The sequence below is a fragment of the Neomonachus schauinslandi genome, chromosome 11 (genome assembly GCF_002201575.2).
Source record: "Neomonachus schauinslandi chromosome 11, ASM220157v2, whole genome shotgun sequence".
In the NCBI taxonomy this organism is placed as follows: Eukaryota; Metazoa; Chordata; class Mammalia; order Carnivora; family Phocidae; genus Neomonachus; species Neomonachus schauinslandi.
Window position 1 is genome coordinate 72,607,570 of NC_058413.1, and position 18,719 is coordinate 72,626,288.

An 18,719-nucleotide genomic window follows, 5' to 3' on the forward strand; every position below is an offset into this window, starting at 1 on the left:
GGATTTTCCAAGTGATATTGAAAGACCACCTTTCACTTACCAAGTAAGCTTGTATCAGAGACTATTGAGATTAATAATTAATGAGGTGTTCCATTAACAATTTTAATGAGAATCTGAATAGTGCTCTTAGAAACACTCTTAAAAGAGTTTTGCTTGCATTCTTTGTTGCAACTGGCTGAGAGTGGGATTCCTTGCCCACCTCACATTATTTTTGCTCTTTTTTTTCCTTCATTTTATTTACTTTGCTCTGCTTGCATACCTTATCACCTGAACACTTAAGGTAAGATATTAATCTCTGTGTATATATGCCTACTTATTGTAAAATATGCTTAGCATATATTTTTAAAACATCAAACTATAATTGGTTAGGTTATCAGAATAATTGAACATTAAAGCTGCTTACCAAGAAAGTATCTTTATTTGTAAGTAAAAGTAATAATTTGAATTTCAATAGCTACTCATTTGTAGAAGTTTGCATTTCTCTTAGTAATTTAAATTTTCTTTTATAAAAGTGATAGCCTAAGAAACTTGTTTAAGTTTTAGCCTAAATGTCAAATATAGAATAGAAAACACAAATTATCTATGAATTACTTGAGCGTCTTATACTGTTACCTACAACCATTTAAATAGTTACTTATAAACCTTAAAAACTACCTTTTGCTTCAGGACCTATGTTTCTTAGACCAACCATTAGAAAACTGCATGTTCGATCCACATATATGACTAAAGAAAATGAATCATGTGCCTTCTTAGTTTGGCATTTCCTTTTATCTATTTTAAGTGTTGACTTTAAAGTATCAGTATTAAAAAAAGGTTACTTGGGCATTTCTCACTTGGAATGTTAAATACTGGAAACTGTGGTTGCCTTTCTGTGAGGAAAGAAACATAAATGCCCTTTTGCCCTTTTTATATAACTGAACTCTTGTGTTCCTTTCCAGAGCAACAGCTGTTCATGCATGGTGCACAGTGAACTCTTGTGATCATTAGCCTACATAGGCAAACTCTTCTGGTCATTAGCCTACCATAGTTTTGTGTGTATATCCTGATACCTAAAGAAGAAAGAAATGGCTTGTGCTGAGTATTCTTTTCATGTGCCAAGTCTTGAGGAGCTTGTTGGAGGTAAATACAATAATAACTTTGAGGGTTTTTTTAATTATTCTAAGGAAAAAAAATTTTAAAATAAAAATATTCTAAGATATGATTTATGCAATAGTATTTCCATTGCAGAACTTATTTTCCTGGGGTGCCTGAGTGGCTCAGTCAGTTAAGTGTCTGCCTTTGGCTCAGGTCACGATCCCAAGATGGATCCCTGCATTGGGCTTCCTGCTCAGCAGGGAGTCTGCTTCTCCCTCTCCCTCATTTTCCTTTTCGATATCTCTTTGTACTTTTTTTTAAAGATTTATTTATTTATTTCAGAGAGAGCACGCGCGCACGAGCAGGTGGAGGGGCAGATGGAAAAGGAGAGGAAGAGGGAAAGAATCCCAAGCCGACTCTGCCCTAAGTGGCGCTGAGCCTCAGGCTCCATCCTGGGACCCAGGAGATCCTGACCTGAGCCAAAACCAAGAGTCAGATGCCCAACTGTCAGAGACACACAGGAGCCTTCGTATTATTTTTATTGAGAGAGTCCAAAATTATGCCCCCCTAAAAAAACTAAACTCACCATTTGAAGATTCTTGTTAAGATACCAACTTTACAGAGTAAAAACGAATATAGTAATCCAAGACTTAAGTATGTGTGATGCCCACAAAGTCACACAATTTTAACTTTTTACCAGTTACAATATTCTTAAATATATAACCTACTGTGGTATGTTAATCATGTCCCTAACATTATTACTCTTTCCCCTTCTCCTGACATGATAGACTGCCGATGAACTTGCTTAGATTTCTTTGTCTGCATGTATTTTTATGCATTTCCCCTTGTTCGAACAAGAATTTAAGGCAGCTTCACAGGATTAATTAGGAGGAGTGATAGATAAGAAAAAGAAAATAAAAATAGGAATATGAAATGAAGCCAGGAATAGTACTAACCCAAAACTGTATAGCCTGTCAGAAAGCTAACATTTATTTGACAACCTTTAGGTTCTGATAGTACCTATAAAACCAGCCTTTTCAAAGTGCACCCATCCTGATAGTTTGTCTGTCTTCCTGATAAGGTTGAAGTCACGAAGTGTACTTGGGTTTTGCTTGGTTGTGGCTTTCTTCTTCTAACCTTCCTATTTTTTCCTAAATTTAGGTGGCAGCTAGTAAACAATCTGTATCACTAGTATTCTTTGCCTGTATTTCTTTTCTGTCAGTCTTTCTGTCTTCCCTGATACGATAGAACAGCTAGGAATCATTTCTTTGAGGGCCTTTCTACATCTATCTTCTCTTGTGTGTTTGTGTTTTATGTTCTTTCTATATGTATAGATTATATTCAGTACAAAATAGAAATGGAATCTGAGTTTTTTGGCTTAAAATTTATTTTCAGTTTTACAGAAAACCCTAGAGCAAGAATTCGGTCTCTGTAATTGATAAAAAATAGATTTTACTATATTTCTACATGCTGAAATCTTTTTCTATTTATAAGTCTGCAGTTGTTAGCTTAGGGAGGGGAATTTTCCAGGCAACTTGATTTCTGTTTTCATATAGCTAAAAGATCTGGTGTGGAATGTCTACATGGCCAGATTTAAGACAACTTTATGTTTTGGAGAATCTGATTCTATAAAACCTAAACTAATGGCTGACTACTCCCAGAAAAATTTTTATGGAAACTTATCACCCTTAGAAGTACATTCCTCCTGGGGTACCTGGGTGGCGCAGTTGGTTAAGCATCCAACTCTTAATTTCGGCTCAGGTCATGATCTCAGGGTCATGATCTCAGAGTCATGAGATCGAATCCTATGTTGGGCTCTGCACTGGGTGTGGAGACTGCTTAAGATTCTCTCTCTCCCTCTCCCCATCTCTAACAAAAAAGAAAAAAAGAAGTACATTGCTCCTAGATTTATTATGTCACTACCATCCAGATTGAGATATAAAATATTTCCAGCATCCCAGAAGACCCCTTTATTTGCTTTTCCAGTCAATATCTCTACCCCAAGAGGTAACACTGTTCTGACTTTTGTCACCTTAATTACTTGATTCTGAAGTATATATAAGTGAAGTTGTATATATACTCTTTTGTGTCTTACTCCTTTTGCTCAACATTTTCTCTTCAAGTGTCAATGAAATTGTTGCATGTAATTGCTTACTTTCTAACCGTTTAAATATATATATTTCAATAGGTCTTTGGAATTCTCTCCCCAAAAGGTAGGTAGTTATAACCTTAGTGCAGTGTTTATCTTCAATGGTTTAAATCTCTACAGATTTATAGTGATTTTTACGGGGGTATTTGGTATTACACATGTGATTGTGTCTAATGTCTAATTATATTCATTAGGAAGACCATTTCACCGCCCCCCCCCCTTATTTTTTAAGTAAGCTCTACATCCAACCTGGGGCTTGAACCAAGATCAAGAGTCACTTGCTCTATCTACTGAGCCAGCCAGGCGCACTCCTCCCCCCAACTTTTAATAATACAAGTTTAGATTGGAAGCATGATACCCAAAATGTTGAGGGAAGATTTGATATATGGTGGCAAATTTTTACCTAATGTTAAAGAGCTTTTTTTCCTTGTCTTTGTCAGTTCTGCAGAAGGGGCTAAAGGATAACTTTGCTGATGTCCAGGTCTCTGTGGTTGATTGCCCTGATTTGACTAAGGAGCCATTCACCTTTCCTGTGAAAGGTAAACAATTTTTGCAATTCACTTTTTTCAGTCCTAATCTTTTTCTGAAATGAGAATTATTATGAAGGGCCATCTTAAATTATCTACAAATAAAGGATATTGTCCCAAATTGTAGACTAAATCATGCTGAATTTCTGTGCTGTTTTCTTATATTGAGCAAATTTCATTTTATACCCTTGTGGGAAAATACTGTTTTATGCACTTTTGTTATTTTCACAGGTTACATAATAGATATTCAGTAGCCTAGAATCCTTGATATCACATGAGAGTTTTGTTTTTAACTAACAAATTCCAGCTCTCCACAGGACATCTCCGCCTATATATGCTAAGGACAACTTGAGGTCAGCATGTCAAAATTTAGCTCATTGAAGTGACTGTTATAGAAACATAAATTTTTATGTTCTAATTTATTTATTCAAGACCAGAAGTGATCTTAAAAGCCTTGTATTTGAATCATCTGAAATACTTATTTGCCAAGTGATCATCCAGCCAATGTTTAAAGTAAGAAGGGAAATTAATACTGATCGAGTAAATATAATTTGCATGATAAACACCTATATTTGATGTTTTCATTTTTACAGTAATACTGCAAGGTAAGTACTAGCCCCAGTCTATAGATGAGAAAACCGAAGCTCAGAGAGGCTAAGCAAGCTCAGTGGTAATCATAAGCAGGATTCAAATCCAAGTCTATCTGTTTCTAAAGTCTGACCTTCTCCCATTATACCCTACTGTGATGAGCAGTTTGAGATAAACACTCAACACTCATTTCCTCTTTGATTATGTAACTGACATCTTTGTTAAAAAGTAGTTTTACACGGAAGTCCTGGACTCTGCTTCTTTCTCTGCCACGTACAGATTTCATTACCCTAGGTAAGCCAAGTAATGTATTTGGGCCTCAAATATATTAAAATGGAGAGATTTGGCTTTCATGTTCCTTTTGGTCTTTCCAGTTTAAAGTCTTTGATTTTAAGTATACCTGTAAATTCTAGAAGTTTTGTGTACCAGATGGCAATTTCTCGTTGTACCTTGAAATCATTTAGCATTATACTTTTTTATAGCCATGGTTCTTCCAATTATAAAAGTAATCTATTCCCCCCACTAAATAAGTAATTAATTAGTTAAAATAAAATTAAAAAATCAGAAAACACAGAAGAATACAAGGAAAAGAAAAAATGGTTAATCTTAATTCTGTCATCCAAAGAATTTTCTAGTCAATAATTTGTAAGCCTTTAAATTGCAACACTAAGGAGGCTAGATATGTATGCTTATATATGAATGATCTTTCATAAATGTAGTTAGGGTACTTTCTACATGAACTGGTCTTACTGAAGTCACCAGTGACTTTGGTACGCTTACTAGTATTTTCTGATTTCTCACATATTTCATAGTACCCAGCCATTGATGCCTGACATTTTCTCTCCCCTCTCCTTGGTTCTTTTGCCTCTTCTTCCTTGTTATCTTTCCTAATTCCATGTTCTTTCTTCCTTATTTTTCGTAGCTCATTTCTCTTTCTGGCAGGCTCTTAAATCCTGACAGAATTTTATAGAATTCTTTCCTTAGCCTCTTCTTCTATACAATCTCTCCGCATTTTTCCATCCACTCCTGTGGTTTTAAATTACTACTTGGATACAAGAACTTGAAATCTGCACATCTCATCTCAGTCTCTCTTTTTCTTAGCTATGGATCAGTAATTCCAGCTGTCCACAGGACATCTCCGCCTATATATGCTAAGGACAACTTGAGGTCAGCATGTCTAAAATTTAGCTCATTCCTTCACCATAGTTGCTTATTCTCCCTTGTTCTTTTTCTTAATTTCCTCTTCTCCATCTCTACAGCCAACCATTTTTAGCTCATTACTTGTCTTTTTCCTAGACTATTTAAAATCATCCCCCAATGGTTTCTTTCAACTTCAACATTACCGGTGGTGCCTGGCCAGCTCATTTGGTAGAACATCTCAGGGTCCTGAGTTCAAGCCCCATGTTGGGAGTGGAGCCTACTTAAAATTAAAAAAAAAAACAAAAAACCCAAAACCAAAAAGACAACTTCAACATTACTATCACTTATGAGAAAGATTCTTATCCATGAGTAATTTCTGCTGATCCCGTAGAAGACATTTCTAAAATCCCTAATTATAAATGGGATCTATAAAAATTTTGTACATCTACCTTCTGCATAACTGAAGAAATAGAGCAATTTTATCTACTTTACTTTGTAACAATGTTAGTATGAAACTGACAAGACTACTTTTTCTCAAACAAAAGGTAATTAATTTCCACTCTACATTTCAAAAAAAAAAATGTACCTTTCCCAAATTGTGTTTAGCTGTACCTATGATGTTAATTAAAAATGTAAGTAGAAAGTTCCCAGCATCTGAAGTTATCTCTAATTACTTGCATTTCTATAAACAACCTTGGGAATAAACAACTTTGATTTCTCAGTATGGATTTCTCAAAGAGTTAATAACTCAAACAGCAAAATATTCTATATTAAAATACAATTTTAGCCAACTCCCCCCACCAAAAGCACAGATTTTTAAAGGAACAGGTTATTACAGACTAATTCTGGAAATCTCATGCCATCCAAACTTTGGCTTCAATTCTGGCCTTGCTCTATTACCAACATTCTGTTGCCTTTATGCGACCAACTATATCAAGTCATGCTTATTTCTGACAATATTAGAAACACAAGTAGTTAGAAGAGGATAGCGATCATAGTTACTTTCATCTTCCAACCCCTGCTACTTGTAAAACTGTGAGAATGGAGAAGTTATATACTCTTAATAAATTAAATTAGTGCCTTCTGGCATTTTATACTTAAGTTAGATGTTTTGCCTATTTTTAAGATGACTTTTTTTTTTTAGGCATCTGTGGGAAAACTAGAATTGCAGAAGTAGGAGGTGTGCCTTACTTATTGCCTTTTGTAAAAAAAGAAAAAGTAAGTGTACTTTTACTCTTCACATTCACATGAAGATTATAAGAAATTGGATTGATTCCTCTTTTTATTATTAGAAGATCCATTGACCAATGTGGCAAGGAAGTGTTAATGGACTCAGTCAAAAAAAGTAAACCAAGAGATTTGTATGAGTTATCATTTAAATAATAATTTTTCTTCTTGCATAGGTTTATGATATAAATAAGATTGCAAAAGAAATCAAGCTTCCTGGAGCTTTTATTCTTGGAGCAGGAGCAGGCCCATTTCAAACTCTTGGGTTCAATTGTGAGGTCAGCATACATATAATTATTTTATTTTATTTTATTGATTTGACATTTGGTTTACCTTTTTTCTTTTATTGCCCTATCAGAAATTATGCTTTTTGAATGAATTATAAATACACGATGTCATCTTTCTTTACAGATTTGATATTGTTTGATATAGATTTGGACTATAGCATATGCTCTAACTATAATGGAGCACTGACCTTTAATTTCAGATTTTCTTAGGGTATATACTCAGTGTTAGATGAGTCTGAAGTCCTAATGTGGTCTGCTGAGGACCATGGATTATGAAAGATTTTAATCATTACACATCAGAGAATTCCTAGCTTCACTCTAGATCTTTCCTTTTGATATGAGAACAGCTTTTGATCAGAAGATGAATGGAATAATTAATGATTTCATTAATTCCCTCTTTCAGATTAAATAGTAAGGAACCTACCCCTGTGGTATGATGATTATTTACAAAAGGTACTATTACTGTGTATGTTAGTGTATTTACAACATAAAAACATCACTGTTTCTTCACATCTCTTAAATAGAAGAGTGAAGGACCTCTTTAGACTGTCCATCCCCTCACCTCTTCAGATGTGACCGTTAGTCAGTAGTCTTACAAGTTCTTTTGTAGAAAGATTAATATAATTTACCTAGTGTTCAATATAGAAAAAAAGTTTAAAATCTAAAGTCAAACATTTTAAAGCACAATTTACAATGTTATAGAAACACTGTAAGAAATATTGTAAACATTTTATAAAATATTTTTTCAATTTTTTGATGTTTGTAAATCTTTAACATTTTGAATCTCAAATTAAATATTTCATACTTCATGTTTTCTTACTAGGTCCTGAAAATAAAATATCTTAAGTCAAGGATAAGATATTTTGTTATGTTACTCAAATATTCTCTTTGCATATTGATGCCAGGGTTGACTAATTTACTTTTCTTATTTACTTTTCTTTTCAGTTTATGCCAGTTATACAAACAGAAAGTGAACACAAACCTCCAGTGAATGGAAGTTACTTTGCCCGTGTTAACCCTGCAGATGGAGGGTGCCTACTAGAGAAATACAGTGAGAAACATCATGATTTTGGGTGTGCATTACTGGCTAATCTTTTTGCCAGTGAGGGTCAACCTGGAAAGGTGATTTTTTTGTTCACAAAAACACAGTATTCTCCAAAAGTTCTCAGACAGCTAAAAAGTTGAGCTTTTATTGCCACAAATACAGTTTTCTTAAGAAAAGTCAAAACTAGCTAAGTCAAATTTCTTTAAATAACCCAGTAATCTTATGAAAGATTACTATGGTACTATAGGCAAGGAGAAAGTCTTATTTAAAACTGAGGTTAGAATACTTAATAAGCAAAAAAAAAAAAAAAAAAAAATACTTAGTAAGAGTACCTTTTTTTCTGAGGAATAAAAGGTAACAATATTCATGTGGGGAGTGAGTCAAATACATGAGCCATTCAGTTGAAATAAATAGATAGTGCCTACCTTTTGTTAGTCTATAAGTAATTTGTTCTTTGCCGATGGATCAGATGTTGGTTGACCTAGACAGAAATGGTGGTAGTAAAATGTTATAGCAAGGAGGAGGGAAGGAAAATTAATGCTTCACTTCATATTTACTTCCTGTTAGAACACAAAAAGATGATTACAGTGTTAGCAGTTGTGAGAACTCTCAGATTTTTAAATAGAGGTAGCCACTTTAGCTACTTTGAGAAACAAGGTAGTGAATTAAAAAGACTTGATTAAGGAGTCCCTGGGTGGCTTAGTTGGTTAAGCATCTGATTCTTGATCTCAGCTCAGGTCTTGATCTCAGGGTTGTGTGTTCAAGCCTTGCGATGGGCTCCATGCTGGGTGTGGAGCCTACTTTAAAAAAAAAAAAAAAAAGACCTAATTAAGTGGAAGTAATACAAGTCCAGAATTTTAAGGGAAAGGAAAAAATGTAATCACTTTCTCTTCCCATCTAAATTACCAGCGGTTAACCCCTTTACGCCAGGAATTCTCAACTTTTAACCACCTTAATATATAAAGATAAGAATCTCTAGAGCTCAGTGGAGGACTTCACTGTAACTCTAAGAAAGCATGAATAAGACTTATTAGAGTAAATGACAACTTATCATATATATAAAATATATATCATTGATCAAGACAGGATTGAGACATCTCACTCAACTTCTATTTGGGTGTTCTAAGCAAACAAGTGAATATTTGCTTGATGGCATTAGATTATGTGTTTCACTTTGATAGTTATTCACATAGAATTTTGCAGCTTAGAACAATGGTATGCATATTTATGTCCTCTCTAGGTCATTGAGGTGAAAGCCAAAAGAAGAACTGGAAAACTTAACTTTGTGACTTGTATGAGACAGACTCTTGAAAAACATTACAGAGATAAACCTGTAGGGATGGGAGGTACTTTCATAATTCAGAAGGGAAAAGCGAAGACTCACATAATGGTAAGGGCCTTCGTGTATGTGCGTGCATGTGTATGTGGGTATGTATGTGCACATACTGAAGATCTTAGGATTTTTTTAATATACATTGAGAATTCTACCCTTAGAGACACCTGAATACTTTTACTATGATTGTATTACTTTAAAACTTAAATGACAAACAATGCTTTAAATCACACTGTGAGATAATATCTAAGTAGGGTCCTTTTTTCATGTTAATAAATTAGAACTTTCTTTCCATTGTGTTTGTTTTTAAGATCTAGAGAGATGTGAGTATAAGCCTTAGACATGGATTATCATTTTTATTGCCAGAATCCCAAACTCCATACATAGATTTTGCTATTAAGACGGTTGTGGTGGGACACCTGGTGGCTCAGTCAGTTGAGCATCCAACTCTTGTTATCAGCTCAGGTCATGATCTCAGGTTGTGAGATCGAGTCCAGCATTGGGCTCCATGCTGGGCATGGAGCCTGCTTGGGATTCTCTCTCTCCCTCTCCCTCTGCCCCTCATCATCCCTCCCTCTCTCTCACTCTCTCTCGTTCAAAAAAAAAAAAAAAAAAGATGGTTGTTGTTTTGGGGAGAGGACTCATTATGAGAATTATAATCTTATGGGCTAATTGCACAAGTTTGTAAGACATTAAGAATGGAATACTATATAAAGCAAGACCTAGGACATTCAGGTTTTAAAATAATTTTTTGGAATGAACGAATGAATAGTATAAAAGTCATTAAACTTAATTTCCTTTTCATTTTATCAGTAAAATCACCAAAAAAAATGTTTGGTTTTAAAGTTTTTTATCCTGATAATTTTATTTTTTATTGTATTTTTAAAAATATTTTATTTATTTTAGAGAGAGAGAGTGAGAGACAGAGAGAGCATGTGTGCGAGCAGAGGGAGGGGCAGAGGGAGAAGGAGAGAGAGAACCCCAAGCAGACTCCGTGCTGAGCGCAGAGCCCAATGTGGGGCTCAATCCCACGACCCTGAGATCACAACCTGAGGCGAAATCATGAGTCAGATGCTTAACCGACTGAGCCACCCTGGCACCCCATCTTGATAATTTTAAATGGCGAGCCAGCTGATTTTGCAAAGAAAAACACAGCATTGTGAAAATACTTAATTTTCCAAATTATTAAAAACAGAATTATAGATAAATCTATTCGTAAATACCAAATAATTATAGGAATTTTAAAGATTTTTTATTTTATTTTTATCTGAGAGAGAGAGAATGAGAGAGAGGGAGTACATGAGAGGGGGGAGGGTCAGAGGGAGAAGCAGACTCCCTGCCGAGCAGGGAGCCCGATGTGGGACTCGATCCAGGGACTCCAGGATCATGACCTGAGCCGAAGGCAGTCGCTTAACCAACTGAGCCACCCAGGCGCCCAATTATAGGAATTTTAAATATGCAAGTATATAATACTTCATTACTAACTACGGGCATACCTTGTTTTATTGTGTTTCACATTATTGCATTCCACAGATACTGCATTTTTCCTAAATTGAAGGTTTGTGGCAACACTGCATCAAGCAAGTCTTTTGGCACCAATTTTCTGACAGCATTTGCTCACTTCCTGTCTCTGTATCACATTTTGGTAATTCTCGAAATATTCCAAACTTTTTCATTATTATATTTGTTATTGTGATCTATGATCAGTGATCAGTGATCTTTGATGTAACTATTGTAATTGTTTTGGGGCACCCCAAACCACATCCATATAAGATGGACAACTTAACCAGTAAATGTTGGTATGTTTTGACAGTTCTACCAACCAGCCATTCTCCTGTCTCTGTCCCTGTCCCTCTCCTTGGGCCTCCCTATTCCCTAAGGACACAACAATATTGAAATGAGGCCAGTTAATAACACTACAATGGCCTCTAAATGTTCAAGTGAAAGGAAGAGTTGCACTTCTTTCACTTTAAATTAAAAGCTAGAAATGATTTAGCTTAGTGAGGAAGACATGTCAAAAGCCAAGAAAGGCCAAAAGCTAGACCTCTTACCCAAATAGTAAAGTTTTAAATTCAAAGGAAAAGTTCTTGAAGGAAAATCAGAAGTGTTAGTCCAGTGAATACACAAATGATAAGAAGCCTTATAGCTGCTGTGGTTAAAGTTTTAGTGGTCTGGATAAAAGATCAAACCAGCCACAACATTCCCTTAAGCCAAAGCCTAATCCAGAGGTGAGGAAGGTGCAGAAGAAAAGTCTGAAGCTAACAGAGGTTGGTTCATGAGGTTGAAGGAAAGAAGCTGTCTCCGTAACATAAAATTGAAGGAGAAGCAGAGCGTGCTGAAGTAGAAGCTACAGTAAGTGATCCAGAGGCCTAGCTAAGATCATTACTGAAGGTGGCTACACTAAACAACCGATTTTCAGCATAGACAAAACAGCCTGCTATTGGAAGAAAAACCATCAAGGACTTTTATAGATAGAGAGAAGTCAGTGCCTGACTTCAAAGCTCCAAAGGACAGGCTGACTCTCCTGTTAAGGGCTAATGCAGCTGGTGACTTGAAGTTGAAGCCAGTGCTCATTTACCATTCTGAAAATCATAGGCCCCTAAGAATTATGCTAAATCTACTCTGCCTGTGTTCATCAATGGAACAACAAAGCCAGATGGTAGCACATCTGTTTACAACATGGTTTGCTGAATATTTTTTTTTTTAAAGATTTTTTATTTATTTATTTGAGAGAGAATGAGATAGAGAGCATGAGAGAGGGGAGGGTCAGAGGGAGAAGCAGACTCCCTGCTGAGCAGGGAGCCTGATATGGGACTCGATCCCGGGACTCCAGGATCATGACCTGAGCCGAAGGCAGTCGCTTAACCAACTGAGCCACCCAGGTGCCCCTGTTTGCTGAATATTTTTAGCATACTGTTGAAACCCACTGCTCAGAAAAAAAGCACTCCCTTCATGCTCATTGACAATGTACCTGGTCACCCAAGAACTCTGATGGAGACACACCACGAGATTAATGTTTTCATGCCCGCTAACACAACATCCATTCTGCAGCCCATGGATCAAGGAGTAATTTCAACTGTCAAGTCTTATTATTTAGGAAATATATTTCATAAGGTTATAGCTGCCGTGGATATACGGCAGCTCAGGGCAAAGTTGATGGAAAGGATTTACCATTCTAGATGTTATTAAGAACATTTGTGAGGGGCACCTGTGTGGCTCACTTGGTTAAGCATCTACCTTTGGCTCAGATCATGATCTCAGGTACTGGGATCGAGCCCCCAGTCAGGCTCCATGCTCAGCGGGGAGCCTGCTTCTCCCTTTCCCTCTGCCTGCTACTCCCCCTGCTTGTGCGCACACTCTGTCAAATAAATAAAATCTTTTTTTTTAAAGATTTTATTTATTTATTTGACAGAGAGAGACACAGCGAGAGAGGGAACACAAGCAGGGGGAGTGGGAGAGGGAGAAGCAAGCAGGCTTCCCGCAGAGCAGGGAGCCCGATGAGGGGCTCCATCCCAGGACCCTGAGATCATGACCTGAGCCGATGGCAGACACTTAACGACTGAGCCACCCAGGTGCCCCAATCAATAAAACCTTTAAAAAAAAAAAAAGAACATTTGTGATTCAAGAGTAGAAGCCAAAATATCAACATAAATAGGAGTTTGGGAGGAGTAGATTCCAACCCTCATGGATGACTTTGAGCGGTTCAAGACTTGAGTGGAGGAGGTCACTTCAGATGTGGTGGATATAGTGAGAGAACTAGAATTACAAGTGGAACCTGAAGATGTGACTGAATTCCTGCAATCTCATGATAAAACTTTACCAGATGAGGAGTTGCTTCTTATGGATGAGCCAAGAAAGTGGTTTCGTGAGGTGGAATCTACTCCTGGTGAAGATACTGTGAAGATTGTTGAAATGACAACAAAGGATTTAGAATATTACATGAACTTAGCTGCTAAAGCAGCTATAGGGTTTGAGAGGCTTGGCTCCAGTTTTGAAAGTTCTCCTGTGGGTAAAATGCTACTGACAGCATCGCATGCTACAGAGAAATCATTAATGAAAGGAAGAGTCAATTGATGTGGCAGACTTCATTGTCTTAAGACATTGCCACAGCCACTCCAGCCTTCAGCAACCACCACCCTGATCACTCAGCAGCCATCAACACTGAGGCAAGACCCTCAACCAGCAAGAAGTTTATGACTTGCTGAAAGCTCTGATGATTGTTAGCATTTTTTAGCAATAAAGGGTTTTTAAATTAAGGTATGTACATTTTTTTAGACAAAATGCTACTGCACACTTAAAAGGCTACAGTATAGTGTAAACGTCACTTTTATATACACTGGGAAACTAGAACATTCATTTGACTTGCTCTATTGCGTATTCACTTTATTGCAGTGGTCTGGAACAGAACCCACAATATCTCCAAGGTATGCCTGTAGTTACCATAATGTACATCATATCTCTAAAACTTACCCATCTTATAACTGAAAAGTTTTTGTACCATTTGAGCAATACCTCATTTTTCCCACCCCCAGCCCCTGGCAACCACCATTCTAGTCTCTTTCTCTAAGTTGGACTCTTTAGATTCCAATAAGTGATATCATGCAATATTTGTGTGTGGCTTATTTCACCCTGTTCTCCAAGTTCATCCATGTTGTCACAAATTGTGGGATTTCCTTCCTTTTTAAGACTGAAAAACATTTCTCATATGTATATATCACAATTTTATATACATGCACACACATATATATAATTAAATCACACACACACACAAACAATTTCTTTATCCATTCATCCACTGATAAATATACCCAGAAGTGGGAGAAGTGGGATTACTGGATCATATGGTTCTATTTTTTGAGGAACTTCATACCATTTTCCATAATGATTGTACCAATTGACATACCTACTAATAGCATACAAGTGTCCCCTTTTCTCCACATCCTCGCCAACACTTGTTATCTCTTGTTTTTGTTTTTGTTTTTGTTTTTTTGATAATAGCTATCCTCACAGGAGTGAGGTGTGATATCTCATGGTTTTGATTTGCATTTTCCTGATGATGAGTGGATATGAGCACTTTTTCATATACCTCTTGGCCATTTGTATGTCTTCTTTGGAGAGAAATGTCTAATTCAGTTCCTTTGTCTGTTTTTTAATTGGGTTGTTTTTTTGCTATTGAGTTGTATAAGTTCCTTGTATATTTTGGATATTAACTCCTTATTGGATATATGGTTTGCCAATATTTTTTCCCATTCCATAAATGGTCTTTTAATTTTGTTGATTGTTTCCTTTACAGTGCAGAAATTTTTAATTTGATGTGGTCCCACTTGTTTATTATTCCTTTTGTTGCCTGTGCTTTTGATGTCAAATTTGAGAAATTATGGTGAAATCCAATGTCATGAAACTTTTCCCTTATGTTTTCTTCTAAGTGTTATATTTTAGCTCTTACCATTAGGTCTTTGATCCATTTTGAGTTAATTTTTGTATATATAAATTAAGGGTCCAGTTTCATTCTTTTGCACATCAATATCCAGTTTTCCCAGCACCATTTTTTGAAGACTATCCTTTTTCCATTGAATGGTCTTGATACCCTTATTGAAAATTATTTGCTGTATATGCAAGGGTTTATTTCTGGGATCTCTGTTCTATTCCACTGATCTTTATGCCATTGTCACTGTTTTGATTACTTGTAATAACTTTGATATCAGGAAGTATTAGACTTCCAACTTTCTTTTTTCCCTCAAGATTGGTTTGGCTCTTCAGGATCCCTTGTGATTCCATATGAATTTTACGATGGATTCTTCTCTATTTCTGCAAAAAACTTCTTTGGGATTTTGATAAGGATGGCATTGAATCTTTAGATCACTTTTGGTAGTATTAACATCTTGACAATATAAAGTTCAATTCATTAACACAGGATATTTTTTCATTTATTGGAATCTTTTTCTCCTATTTTTTTAAAGATTTTAGAGAGCTCACATGTGTGCGCGTATACGAGTGGGGGGGGGAGGGAGAGGGAGAGAAGCAGACTCCCTGCTGTGCCCTCAGGGCTCCTTGTGGTGCTCCTTGCTGCCCTCATAGTGGGGCTCCACGGGGGCGGGGGGCTCAAGGGATCGATGGGGGGCTGCAGATGGGGCTTGACTAAGGGCTTGATCTCCAGACCCTTAGATCATGACCTGAGCCGAAAGCCAGTTGGTCACCCAAAAGACTGAGCTACCCAGGTGCCGCTATTGGAGTCTCTTTAAATTTCTTTCAGCAGTGCTTTGTAGTACAAGTTTTTTGCCTCCTTGATTAAGTTTATTCCTTAGTATTTTATTCTTTTTGATGCTTCTACCAATTTCTAATGCCTTGCTTCCCCCTGCCCCCACCCATCTACTGGTAGCAGTAATGAGATTTAAAATTAGGATGAGGATATATTTCCAGGAAAACTGAGAGGCTATGAAAAATAAAAAGATAGTAATAGATTCATTCCTTCATTCATTCATTCATACATTTTAGGTTATACACTTGATTGGTGATCCTTTTGAAAACTAGGGTATGTAATTTGTTTTGATTCTAAAAATAATTAAATGTATAAGAAGGCTTAAATTTTTAACTTCATAAAGTTATATATAATTTAAAAGTTTAATTCTCAATAATATTCTATATATTTAGAATGATCTTTTATTGTAGCCCACAGAATTTTCTTCCTGCCCACTGAACTCTGATGAAGAGGTGAATAAATGGTTGCGCTTTTATGAGATGAAAGCTCCTTTGGTTTGTCTGCCAGTTTTTGTCTCCAGAGACCCAGTAAGTTTATGTCTGTCTTCTATATTGCAGTGTCATACAGTGATAATGCTTAGTTTTTAGGATAACACTTTTGTGTTATTATTTAAGAACTAGGATAGTCTCCAGAATTATCATGAAAGGTAAGGGAGCAGGTGGCTAACCAACCCTATGAGTTAGGCTGGGCAGGTTTTACTTTTGAGCAAATGAAGGCTCAGGTATTTTATTTTATTTTATTTTATTTTACTTTATTTTAATTTTATTATTATTATTTTTTAAGGCACAGGTATTTTAAATAACACCCAAAGTCATGTTATTAAATAGTAGAATCAAGACCAAGATTCAGGTATCCTATCTTATTTGTTGCTCATTATACTATTATTTATAGTCTAATATTATACACTAGAAAAAGATATAATGTAGACCAATTCAAAGAAAGTATCTACCAGAATACTGACTAGTCATATTTTTTTGATCTAATGATTACATACATGTCTAGTAATTTATCCTTAAATATATTCAAAAGTATGTGAAATTATTAGTTAAAAGGTTAGTCATGAAAGCATTACTGTAATAGAATTGGAAATAATCTAAATGTCAGTTGGGAAGTGGTATGTAAGTACAATAGAATGCCATGTAGGTGTAAAAGAAAGAGGAAGCTCTTTTATAATCTGATATACTAAGATCTCAAGCATATTGTTAAATGAAGAAAAGTAGTATTCAGCACAGTATGTACAGGGTGCTACCATTTGAGTAAAAATTACAAAAGTATATATTCCTGGAAGGATATATAAGAAACTGCTTACACTGGTTGCCTGCAAGGAAAGGGAGTAAGTAGTAAAGGCAGGAGATGGAAAGACACATTTTAATGAATATATCCTTTTTCACCCTTTGAATTTTGAATTAAGTGAATATGTTACTTACTTAAAAAAATAAAAACTATTGTAACATTAATAAAAAGGTCTCCCTCCCCCTCAAACAAATCCTATCCAAAATAATTTGAATACTGACAGATAGCTTGTCTGTTGTCCTAGGGGTTTGATTTGAGATTGGAGCACACTCATTGTTTTAGTCATCATGGAGAAGGTGGACACTACCATTATGATACTACCCCAGACACAGTGGAATATCTTGGATACTTCTTACCTGCGGAGTTTCTGTATCGCATCGATCAACCAAAAGAGACCCATTCATTTGGGCGAGATTAAATCAAGTGAAACAGAAATAATTAACTAAAGCTAATTAATTAACTCATTAATTGATACTACTATAAAATCCAATGGAAATTATGTCACTACTTAAATCCCATTTTTTGGCCTTTAACTGAAAGGTATGTTGACATTTAAACTCTATTATTTCATGGAACTATCTTAGAGATTTTTGGAAACAAATATACGTAATGAAAATGTTCTTCATTATTTTTTTATTCTTTAATAACAACAGAATCATGTGATTTATTCCTGCTGTCTACTGGCAATAACTTACATTTGTATAACATTATTAAATTTTTCAAATTAGTCTCACAACTCCTAAGTGGATGTTTCTGGGTATTAGAAAAATAAGTGTTGCAAATGTTGATAGTTGTTGAATCTTAGTATTAAATTTAAAAAATCCGTTTCAGAAATCAGAGTATACTTTTTTTCATGGAATAAGGTGGGCAGAGGAAGCAACTTTACCCCTTTTGGTGGGGTTGAACCATACTCAGAAGTTTGCAGTTTGCCTTTCACAAACACTGGCAACTAGGTAGTAGGCCATGATGCCGCTGCCTTTGTTTAGCTTGCCAGTTGGAAGCAGTTTGTACCTTATGGGTTATTTGCCAGAAGGAAAGGGAAAAGAAACAGCATCAAAATACAGCACTGAAGTGAGTATACTTTAATTTACAAGTGAAGCTATTGCTAAACATGACCACTGTCCTTTGTAAAATAAAAAATTATACTATTTTACTGATTGTAATTATTGAAATTTTCCTCGATATTCTTCTATAATAATCATTAGTCAGAAATCAGCTGTCTAATCTTAATCTTGCTAATGCTAACCATGTGTAAATTTAGGAGCTCTTTAATACCAAACACATACTAAATCTTCAAAAAATATTTTTTGATTGTCTTCTTTGGATGTTACCTATAACATGTCCTGTGAGTATAAACTCCTAAATGTTATTTTTAAATAAGCACCAGTTTGAAGCAAAAAAAAAAAAGTATAAAAATTTTATGTTCACAATATAATGTTTCTTTTTAATATCTTACCTCCAGACAGAAAAAAATATTACTGTTTATTGGTTTAACAAAAGCGTATTGGACACCTACTCTGCCCACTGGAATGTAAGCTCCATGAGGGTAAGGGCTTTGTTTACCAGTGTAGCACTAATGCCTTTAACAGTGCCTGGCCAAAGCAGGCATTCAGTAAATATTTGTTGAATGAATGAGTGTGTGGAAGATTATGCCAGATGCTTCACCAGATGCTGGGCTCTATCATTCAGTCATTTATATATTGGGGGAAAACTCACAATAAACAAATATATAATATGACAGGTGGTATTAAGTCCTATGAAGAAAAATAAAGCATAGGATGGACTGTAAAGGAGGAT

At 35.6% G+C, this 18,719-nt stretch overlaps 1 protein-coding gene across 4 annotated transcripts; it reads left to right on the forward strand.

Annotated features, from left to right (window-relative positions):
• The first annotated feature begins 1,038 nt into the window (after positions 1 to 1,038).
• C11H11orf54 (chromosome 11 C11orf54 homolog) lies at positions 1,039 to 18,309 on the forward strand. Of its 4 annotated transcripts, XM_021679084.2 has the most exons (8): positions 1,039 to 1,119; positions 3,664 to 3,762; positions 6,623 to 6,696; positions 6,882 to 6,983; positions 7,938 to 8,114; positions 9,278 to 9,427; positions 16,040 to 16,156; positions 17,167 to 18,309. In XM_021679084.2, the coding sequence occupies exons 1-8, from the start codon at positions 1,065 to 1,067 to the stop codon at positions 17,338 to 17,340; spliced, it is 948 nt and encodes a 315-aa protein (XP_021534759.1). In that variant the 5' UTR covers positions 1,039 to 1,064; the 3' UTR covers positions 17,341 to 18,309. The 4 variants fall into 4 exon arrangements, with proteins under 4 accessions (XP_021534759.1, XP_021534760.1, XP_044775299.1 ...); XM_021679085.2 differs by lacking the exon at positions 9,278 to 9,427; XM_044919364.1 differs by lacking the exon at positions 7,938 to 8,114.
• The last annotated feature ends 410 nt before the right edge of the window (positions 18,310 to 18,719 follow it).

Excerpts from the sequence above, each read along its gene's own strand:
- C11H11orf54 (XM_021679084.2), top strand. The coding sequence starts at position 1,065 with ATGGCTTGTGCTGAGTATTCTTTTCATGTGCCAAGTCTTGAGGAGCTT. Across the intron at positions 6,697-6,881 it reads CTTTTGTAAAAAAAGAAAAA|GTTTATGATATAAATAAGAT; the intron begins GTAAGTGTACTT and ends CTTCTTGCATAG. Across the intron at positions 9,428-16,039 it reads AAGCGAAGACTCACATAATG|CCCACAGAATTTTCTTCCTG; the intron begins GTAAGGGCCTTC and ends CTTTTATTGTAG.